The sequence below is a fragment of the Sphaerodactylus townsendi genome, linkage group LG01 (genome assembly GCF_021028975.2).
Source record: "Sphaerodactylus townsendi isolate TG3544 linkage group LG01, MPM_Stown_v2.3, whole genome shotgun sequence".
In the NCBI taxonomy this organism is placed as follows: domain Eukaryota; kingdom Metazoa; phylum Chordata; class Lepidosauria; order Squamata; family Sphaerodactylidae; genus Sphaerodactylus; species Sphaerodactylus townsendi.
In genome coordinates, this window is record NC_059425.1 from 85,511,679 (window position 1) to 85,522,330 (window position 10,652).

Sequence of the window (10,652 nt, forward strand, 5' to 3'; positions counted from 1 at the left end):
AAAACTTTATATAACAAGTTTAACTAGGGTCAATTCTGCACAGCACAATAACAACGGGTTACATCCGTTATTTTTAAATCCAGGTCTATTTTATTCCATTTTTGTCCTTTGCATTGATGTTTGATTTTCCTTCTCACCCCCCCCCCCCCTTTTTTTTGCAATGCAAAGTGCAGGTGCAAACATTCCATTTTTCCTGTGTTCTGATTGGCTGTTCCATCACCACAGTCCCTCTTCTGCCAGCTCCCACCTTCTGCTAAGGCAGTGGTTCTCAACCTGGGGGTCAGGACCCCTTTGGGGGTCGAATGACCCTTTCACAGGGGTTGCCAAAGACTCTATGCATCAGTGTTCTCCATCTGTAAAATGGATCAATGTTAGGGTTGGGGGTCACCACAACATGAGGAACTGTATTAAAAGGTCACAGCATTAGGAAGGTTGAGAACCACTGTGCTAAGGGAATGCTTCTGATTGGTGGAGAATCTACAGCAGGGGTCCCCAAACTTTTTAAACAGGGGGCCAGTTCACTGTCCCTCAGACTGTTGGAGGGCCGGACTAAAAAAACTATGAACAAATTCCTATGCACAAATGATTGTAAAATGTTTGATTTCACCTTTCAGCCTTTCTCTGTCATGGTCTATTTTTAGAACAGTGACCAAAGTATGTCAAGTACAGGGTGGGCTTCCAAATATTGTTGGGGGAGGCTGTGGAGATACCTTCCCCTGTAAAAAAAAGCAGAACTTTCCCACTGAAGCATTCCATCTAACCCAGGATCAGGTATCTTCCTGGGTTCTTTCCTCCCTAGCAGCCAGCGAGCGATTCACCAGCCTGGCTGATGCCAATGGGAGTGAGGCGGAACAGAAAGCCTGAGAGCAACACATGGAGTAGCCGAGAGGGAAGGGCGGAGCAGGCGTTGCCACATGTAAGGTTTCCAACTCCGGGTCAGAAAATTCATGGAGATTTGGGGGTGCCATCATGTAACTGCAATCAACAGCCGTTGTGGCCGGTTCCTCCTCTCCCTCGAGCCCCCACTGCACATGAATGGAGCCATTGCTGCCATGCCTGGCGGGCTGGATAAATGCCTTCAGGGGGCCACATCTGGCCCCCGGGCCGTAGTTTGGGGACCCCTGATCTACAGCAACCCTAGGAGCCCAAGCAGGACCTCTCCCTTTCATTTCTACAGCATGGGAAAAAAGCTTAGAGCTTTGAAACTATGGGACATGTAAACATGATACATGTTTGTGATATACAATATAATAAAATTTGTCCCCAAAGGGAACAAAGTGATATGTCCCATCCACATCCAAAGGTGTGCATCTGCCTAGCTATATGCTCTGAGAACCCAAGAAATAAAAAGAAAAGGAAATGGAGCCATTGCTTGCAATGGTCCCATTTGTTGTGAATCCATTGCTGTACACTTTTGGGTGATATAGTGCTCACAGTCGCTGCCAAAGTGAGAAAACATGCTTGGGGTATATTTCTGAAATGGTGGGCTATTACACTGGTTGGCAGCTCAGCAGAAATAAAACTGACATGACGAAAGGCGGGGAGAACAGGAGTTGGGCAGGAAAAATAAAATGTTTTGGCACCCATGGTGTTTTCTTGGGAGTTGGTTCAACATGGGATTTTTGGAAAAGATTGTGATTTTGGGGTTATTTGAAAAACCTGGATTGAGGGAAATATAATGGGTCAATCCTGCTTTGGGGAAGGGAACCATGCAAAGTTCTTACCCAAACCGGGATATTTCCCTTTGTCAACCTATTATATTTGTACCATGCAGAATCAGCCTCAATTACACTTCTGAACCTTACTGGTCACATTTAAAGTAGTACTATCAACTTGTCAGCAAATCTGAAATGATACATCTGGTAATTAACAAGAATGTAAGAAACAAGGATAAACATGTGACTAGAGGTTAAAAGTTATTTGGGATGGAGAAATGGTAAAAGAGAAGATTATTAAGTCCTGTCTCACCTGCCATTTCTCTATTCTTAATTCTCCTCTCCTGAAGTCTTCTATTTTTAAAATGGTATTGGGGCACACAGTTTGTAGTTTGACCCACAAATAACATGTTGGTAATATCAACATGTCCTGATCTCAGGGACTTTTCTACCTTTACTCAGTATCACTTAGCAACAATAAGTCCTTAAAATTAACTGGAGCTACCACTAACTTATTATTAAAACATGAAAGAAGCCAAACTTGTAATGAAAAACATTTTATAATGTGACCAGCTGTATATTACAAATTAGAGGCATATATAAGCCAAAGCCCATTTGAAAGAAACAGTATATAAAGAAGCCAAATTCTAGGAAGGGAAAAAAACCTTAATTATGAATAAAAGGATGAAGCGTGGATTTACAGGAGCTTAATTATTAAAAGCTAAAAATAACATTATCCCACTGATGCTTTCATTTTTATAAGGGCAGTAGTTTTGCTTGATTACCAGATCCCAGGTGTTAGTTTATCGAAAAGGACAAAATAAATAAGAATCTTATGTCATCTTAAAAACTAACAGATTGTGTAGTCCTATGGGAGTAAACTATTGTATACAGTTAGACTTACTTCTGAGCATGCAGATTTACACATTATATAGTTCTTTGTATTAGACTGCTTTGGGAACCAAGAGTCCAATTTATGTATCTTGAAACAAAAAGACAATCTCTGCTTCTGCAAAGCATAATGACACCCTCTGGACTACATCTCCTAGAGTCCTTCACTTTTGCTGGTTTGTGGATTAGGAACACGCTGCTCAGTCATATAGTAAGATATCCCTGGGTCATAGATAACTAAGACAAAAGGGCTCAGACTGATGATCCCATTACCTGAGAGCTTTAGGATGTATTTTGTAAGTTCACCTCAGGATTAGTGCAGAGACTGAATATGGGTTCTTCTATCTAGAGATGAAATCAAATTCAGACAACTCTCTGGTTTGATTTGAATATATAAATTGGTGAGAAAATAATCACATGAATCTTTATTTTACCACCTACTTTTTCCTAATACTAAATTCATCCCAAGGTCTTAAAAGCTTCTACCATTTCCTTTTTCTGTTGTTCCTCAAGAATCCTACATAGACAGACTTCACTTAGAAGAGGTATGTGATAGCCTTGTCAGTGATGACCTACTTTCCACAGTCAATAATAAAATCAATCTCTTCAATGGGCTTAGTAGGGTATACGTCTGTTTAGGTTTGTGTTGCTAATCTCGTGAGTTAAACAGTCTTCTATCTAATTTGGTTAACTTCTCAAAGTAGCAAAGGAGCTATTAAAGTTAAGGTGGGAGAATTTCAGTTACATTTGACAAATAAAAGTGATATTCCAAACAAAAGGAATGTTGATTTAAATCTGCTTTCAAAAGGATATCTCAATGATCACAGCAACTTTTTTTTTAAACTGGCTGTTTGGTTCTAAGCAAGCAAAAAATCCCTTATATTTTGAATTTTTTCATGTACTCAAGTAACTTTACAGGGTAGGTACTGAGAAGTAACAATACTGAACCAACAGCCTTAAATGTATTGTCGAAGGCTTTCACAGCCGGATTCAACTGGTCCTGGTGGATTTGTAGATGACACTTTTACAATCTGGAGCCATGGTGAGGAGGAACTGCTGAACTTTCTGGACCACCTTAACAGCATCCCCCCCAAACATTCAATTTACCATGGAAACTGAAAAAGAAGGAAAACTGCCTTTTTTAGACATTTTGGTCTTTCGCAGACCCAACCACCAATTGGGCCACACAATATACAGAAGACCGACACACATAGACCGGTATCTACATAAAAACTCCAGTCACCATCCACAACAGAAAAGGGGCATAATCAAAACTCTGACAGATTGTGCAAAATGAATTTGTGAACCTCACCTCCTCCCTGATTTAAATCAATCATCTAAACTGGGCTCTGCAGGCAAATGGCTACTCCACAACAGAAATCAGGAGAGCTTTAAGACCAAGAGAAACCCAGAGGACTGAAGAGAAACAGCCCACTACAGGAAAAATATTTCTACCATACATCAAGGGAATCACTGATCAAATAGGAAAATTGATGAAGAAATATAACCTACAAACCATCTTCAAACCTAACAGGAAAATACAGCAGATGCTACGCTCAGCAAAGGACAAGAGGGACCCCCTCACTTCTGCAGGAGTCTATCGCATACCCTGCAGCTGTCGAAAGATCTACATAAAAACCACAAAATGCAGCATTCAGACTCGTATTAAAGAGCACAAAAGACACTGTCAGCTTAACCATCCTGAAAAATCTGTAGTTGCAAAACGTGTCTTGGACAAAGCTGGATATAACATTTTATTTGAAAACACTGAAATTCTGGACAATTCAGAAGGTTACTTTGTCAGACTGCACAGGGAGGCCACTGAAATTCACAAACACCAAGACAACTTCAACAGGAAAGAAGAGACTCGGAGAATTAACAAAGCTTGGCTACCAGTACTTAAAAACACCAAAAGCAACCCCCAAAGCATTCTAAGTTCATGAACAATGGACTCCACCCAAACACAGGATTTGCATTCACCAATACTACTGCTGCTGCAGGGCATGAAAATGTGAATCACTCCCTGGACTGATAAGCCCCACCCGCAATACAATACTATCAACCACATCTTTGCATAACAAGTTCCACCCAAACACTTACGGATTGGTTCCCCGCCCCCCCGGGACATGTACAATATATACTCCAAACATTCCCTTCTCTCCGGACACAGTGTGTAACAGACTTCCCTCTGTGACACACTGAAGATGCCAGCCACAGATACAGGCAAAACGTTAGGAACAAGATCAACCAGATCATAGCCACACAGACTGGAAAACCCACCAGAACCAACAGCCTTGAAGTTCATCTATCTCTAGTATTAATCTTAGGGGAGAAAAAGTACAAAATAAGAAAACAGCTACTCTTTTTTTTATTAACTTAGAATTCTGGAACTTGGTGATGGTGGTGATAAGGGGGAGATGAGATACACACCATGTCTTTTACCAGTGACTGCTTGATCAGTAATTTTCCAACTGGGTTCGGTGGAATACTGAGGATCCTCCAAAGCTTATATCAGAGATTCCTCAATGAGAAGATTTTTTAAAAATTGGGAACAAATGTCTGTGAAAGACATAGGACATAGTCATGGGGAGCACTGAGTATGCTTTTGGGCATAGTCTTACAATACTGAAACAATCAGGACTAGTTGGCTTTTGTTCTTTGTGTGTCCATATGCTCCAAAATCCTCTGCAGTACAGAGATACATAGCAGACAAGCAGAAGTTTCTTGACAAACAATTGATGCAGAAAGTAGAAATTTTACAAGAAAGCTTTTTTATACTGAGTCAGACTATTGTTGTGTCTCAGTTCAATACTGCCTGCTGCTGGTGATAATGACTATACATGGATCCTGGCTATACAAGGTCTTATCCTGGAATCTTCTGCTTGTCAGATCAATGAGCCATGCTCCTCTTCGCCCATCTAGTCTTCCTCTCTGCCCTCATGCTGGTCATCTCAAAACATAATCAGTGCAGCCCTGCACAGCAAACTTGAGTATGTTCATTCACTAACAGCAAAAGGAGGAAGATTAAAAATCAGTGGGCTACCAAGATTCCAAAGTGAAAAAATACAAGACACAGTAGCATGGGCAATTCCCCCGCCCCACCAGCTCTTGCAGGCAAATTTGGAAATGGGAACCACCAGGGAGCTAAACTGGCAACTGAGTGGATGATGGTATGGGAGTGGGGCAGGCCAGGGTATTCCCAGGGGTGGAACTGCTGTTAGTCAGTTTCCACCAGTATTCCTGCCTGGGAATGCTGCCCTCTAGTCCTGCCGACACACACCACACTTTTTTGCAGTGTATGTGCACCACACTGTTTCAGCAATGTGGTAATTTGGATAGCAGGAGGGTTTTTACCACCCAAAGCCCCTGTGAATGTGGCATGGTGCCAGCTGAAGCTACCTCCATGCTCCCCCCCATCTGGATTGCAGTCTAGATAAGAGTATCCCCATCTATTCTTCCTCTCTGCCCTCATGATGGACCGTTCATGTAGCCCTGCATAGCAAGTTTGAGTATGTTCATTCAGTAACAAAAAAAAAGGAGGAAGTACATAATATTTAGAATTTTTTTAATTTTGCTTTCAGTACAAAGTTTAAAAGAAAATAGAAAGGAACCCTAATAAGCTTCAGGTGAGCCACCCAAAGTGCACAGTTATGTAAACACACACACAAAGATTCCATATGCTGCTTCATTGATTGATGAATACATATTGATGTGATGATCTTACAGGCTCAGTTCATGGTGATGAATCCACCTCTGTAATATTCTGAAATGGCAAATCTTCCTTTTTGGGATTAAGCAGTTACTGTGCAAGCAGTGAGATGAAAAAGCTTGAAGGCGTTAAAGTAATGCATATCAATGAAAGACCTCTGGAGGCAGCCTATCTGTTAGGTGGCACATCCACAGACTTCAACAACTGTAATTCCTACATACTGGATTGACTTTATGTCTAAGAAAGAGTAATCAGAGATACAGATATTCTCGTTCTCTTAACCAGCAGCAATTCCAAACTAACACTTTTTTTTAAAAAAAAAGCATGGTACTACCAGCAGCTCTATACAAAAGGTTTGGGATGGGAGGAGAAGGCAATAAGAGCCACCAGAAAAACAGAAGTCAAGGCATGTAATAATCAGGACTAGTCAAAATGACACAAAAACTACGTATAGTTTCTCTAGAACTCTTTATGAAGCCTAGTGTTAAAATAACAGAAGTCTGATAAAAAATTCTGGAAAATTCCATCGTTTGCATACTTTAGGTTGGTCCTCATAAGATATATTAAATGCATTTTGTTTGGGATTTCACTATGAACCAGTGTGGCGACTTACATCATTTATCTAGAAAAACATGAATGCATCTTAATTTGCATAGGTGAAATAGGGCAGACAACTTAAGTTTACTGGCACATCTTTTTATATTTTAAAGTATGCAGCCTCACAAGCAACTTCTTCAGAATACTAATGATTCTTCCAGAATGAACAAACTGTCTAAATAACTTGAACATAGTAAACTTCAGAGAAGCACATACATGGCTGCCAGATGATAAAAAAATTGATATGAATATGGGTGTATAAATTCTGCAAGAGACTGACAATTCTAAGAACACTTACAAATACTAATCAGGACTGACCCTGCTTAATTTCTGAGATCTGACAAAATCAGGCAAGCCCAGGGCTATCCAGATCAGGACTAAAACAGAATATAAACATATAAAAAACACAAACAGGGGCGAGGGCTAATAAGAGAGAGAATGCCAAACAAAACCAAAGAAGTCTTCACTTGCTGATAGAAGACAATGTTAGAGCGAGACAGATGGTTCTCTCTTGGGGTCCCATTCCAGAGTTGTGGAGACACAACAGAAAAGGTTCTTTTTTGGGTTGTCACCTGTCTTGCCTCAGATGGTGGGGGCACTTGAAGCAATGCTTCCAAACATGACTGCAGGAGTGGAATAGGTTCAGAAGGAATTAGGCAGTCTTTCAGGTATGCTGATCCCAAGATGTATAGGACTTTAAAGGTGAATGCTAGCATTGTGAATTAAAACCCAGATACAAATTGATAGCCAGTGTAGGTGGACAAGACTGTAGTGACATGATCCTATGACCCATACCAGACAGTGTTCTAGTTGCAGCATTCTGTACCAACTATATTTTCTGGGAAGTCCTACAGAGAGCACATGGCAGAAGCCTAATCTAGATGTTGGTATTTGAAACCCATTAAACAAAACTGTGATGTTCATGTGCATACAAAAGCTAGTAAAGTGCAGCACATGCAGAAAAACCACTAATATGTTTAAAAGGGACAATGTGACATTCCCCATTATTCTTATAATTTGTTAATCCTAGCATTGTCCTTAAAAATTAAACTAGTCCAACAGATGATGGCATGGGCTTTGTCCTGTAGAAGTTAAAATTTGCATGTTCAGGCACATGAATGAAAACCCAAAACTTGGGGTTCTGGTGTTCATTTGTGTTATTGAAATATACAAAACAATCTACTTTTTCTTGGTAAAAACTTATTAAAACCTCATTCTTTCCCCCCTCATATTTTTTCACCTTTGCTTAATGTTTTTAAACCTATCTTCACCATCTCACCATTTTTCTTTTATCACCACCATTTTTACCATTCCATCTTTTCCATCCTTTCTGGCTAATTTTTCCCTTGTCTTTACATGTAGCTTAACTTAGACTTCCAGACTCACAACTTATTTTCCTTCCTCACCACCTTTATGCAATGTTTTGAATCATATTATTTTTGTCACATGTTAAGTTAACCCCCCCCAACCCCTTTACTACAGAAGCAATTGACAGATTAAATCACTCGCTGTTATATGAAAGCTACAAATCTTCTCCTTCGGATACTTCCAATAAAAAATAGAGCAGAGGCCTATTGTTGATGCCCTAATTTTGAGTAACTGTAAGCAACATCTTAACAAGGGCCAGGGCCTTTTTGGTCCTGACCCCTACCTGGTGGAATGGGCTCCTGAGTGAGATCAGGGCCCTGCAGGATTTCAGTTCTTTCCGCAGGGTCTGCAAGACAGAGCTCTTCCACCAGGCGTTTAGGGCCCAGCTGGGCTGATTTTTATTATTACTTGCCTCCCATGGGATAGTGGGGGTTAAGTCGCCATCGAGATGTTGATTTGTTATATAGTTGTTTTTTAAATATTTATTCTATTTTATTGTATTGGTTTTATCTTGTTATTGCTGCCCTGAGTCGAAGGGTGGGGTATAAATCTAAAAATAAATAAATAAATTGATGAACTAAAAAGGGTGAAATTCCGTTTAAGATTGCACTGTTTCTTTTACGATGCACATTCAGTTTTAATTAGTACCTTGCATCTATGACCCTTGCTCTTCTGATTATTTTTTTCATAGGTACTCTCTTCTCATTCTTTCTGTTTTTCTGACTTTTCCAATTTCCATCTTCTAATTACAATCCCCTAATTATTAAATCTCCTAATTATGTATCAATCATAACACTTATATTCCTTCTTTGTACTTGTCTGTCTTTATGAAAACTTCTCAAGGGCCATCTTTCCCTCTCTTTCCCTTAACTCTAGATTCTCCACAGAGGCACTTTCTTCAGCTTTCCCCTTCCCCTCCTTCACAGTTATACCGCCCTTCACTTTCCTTGTGCCCCCAAACTTCCAAGTAGCCTGTTTTTCTGAGCAAAGCACCGCAAGCCTCCTTGCCCCCAATCATGTCATGGGCACTGCATCCTCTCTCCTTGCCAGGGCAGCCAACCGTATCAGTGGCACAACCGTTTGTCCTGTCTGAGGCGGCCTCGGAAAGCAACTTCAATTAACAGCCTTCTTGCCTCGGCTCATGAAAGAAGAGCCATGGCAGCTCGAGATGCTCAGCGGCTGCAGCCCAACTTGCAATTAAGGCAAAGGCAAGCCCCTCGGAACTAGCATAACACTCATCTATCTGCCAATGCCGACAGGCGGGATCAAACAGTAATAAATTGTCTGGGATCCCCCCACGCCCTTTTGGCGTAGCAAGAAGTTCCTAGCCTTTAAAGGGGCTCTACGAGCCTGAATGAAATGCCCTTTCCAAACTGCGGCAAGGATCTGAGCTATCAGCAGAACACCCCCAAAGTGTTTCCAGAAGTCTCTCCGTCTCTACCTCCAAACAGCCAGGACACCGTCGTACACGCAAGACCCAAAACAGCAGCCCAGAGGTGGTGTGGGCTTTCCCCTGCACTCCCCGCGGCGCGGAACATCGACTTTCCTTCCCCCTTAAAATGGATACCCGCCAAATTACCTCATGCCCAAGCCTCAAAGCTGAGCCCGACCCGTTTTCCGGGGGGGGGGGCAACTACTGGAGCGGTGCTCCCCCTGCCCTGCCCTGCCCCAATGCAGCAAGTTCCTACACCCGCCTCTTCTTCCTCATGCGCTAAAAGAAAACTTCGCCGGGCACCGGGGGGGGGGGGGGGGGGGGGAGGGGCGAGGACCAGGGTCTACCGCGTTCCCGCTCGCCCGAAAAGGTGACTTTCGACCCTCCGGACGGGAATGCCCGCATTGCCTTGCTGGCGAAAGGGAGTCCACTCAGGGATGGCATTACGGACCCCCTCCGTCCTGCGCCGGGAGGGCGAGACAGACTGCAGCAGGGAAGCCACCCGGCACCCAAAGCGCGGGGCTCGCACCCTTTTCCCGGGCATCGGGAGATGCTCGGGCACGGGCAACGGCAGGACTGTCCGGCTCGGCAGGCACAGTTACCTTCCACTTTGGTGAGAGTCAGGACCGGGCTGTTGCACGCGCTCAGAGGGGCTACCCTGGCCGAGTGTTTCTTCATGATGAGCCCTTCCGCCAGCAAGAGCCCTTCAGCCGGTCGCCTACATCCTGAAGCCGGTTGCAGCAGAGCGCGCTGCCCCCTTGCCCCTTATTGAAGCACGCCAGGCTCTCGTTTCGCCCAGTCTCGCCTCCTCCTCCTCCTCCTCCTCCGCTGCAGCAGCTGCAGCTCTTCGCCACCTCCCTCCAATCCCGCACGCTCGCCTCTCCACGCTGGGAACAAAACGTCACCAGACAGGCCCCTCCCGTCGCCGTCAGTTTGTGGACAAGTGCAGGAGCTCAGCAGGGCTTCTCCTCACGAGGAAGGAAAGTATCACCCGCCGGCA

At 43.0% G+C, this 10,652-nt stretch overlaps 1 protein-coding gene across 1 annotated transcript in view; it reads right to left on the bottom strand.

The window, feature by feature from the left end:
• SLC35F3 (solute carrier family 35 member F3) overlaps positions 1 to 10,425 on the bottom strand; it is a 53,500-nt gene extending 43,075 nt beyond the window's left edge. The window contains 1 exon segment of the mRNA XM_048486038.1: positions 10,255 to 10,425. Coding sequence (XP_048341995.1) covers positions 10,255 to 10,330 — 76 coding nt within the window. The 5' untranslated portion in view covers positions 10,331 to 10,425.
• Between the last annotated feature and the right edge of the window lie 227 nt (positions 10,426 to 10,652).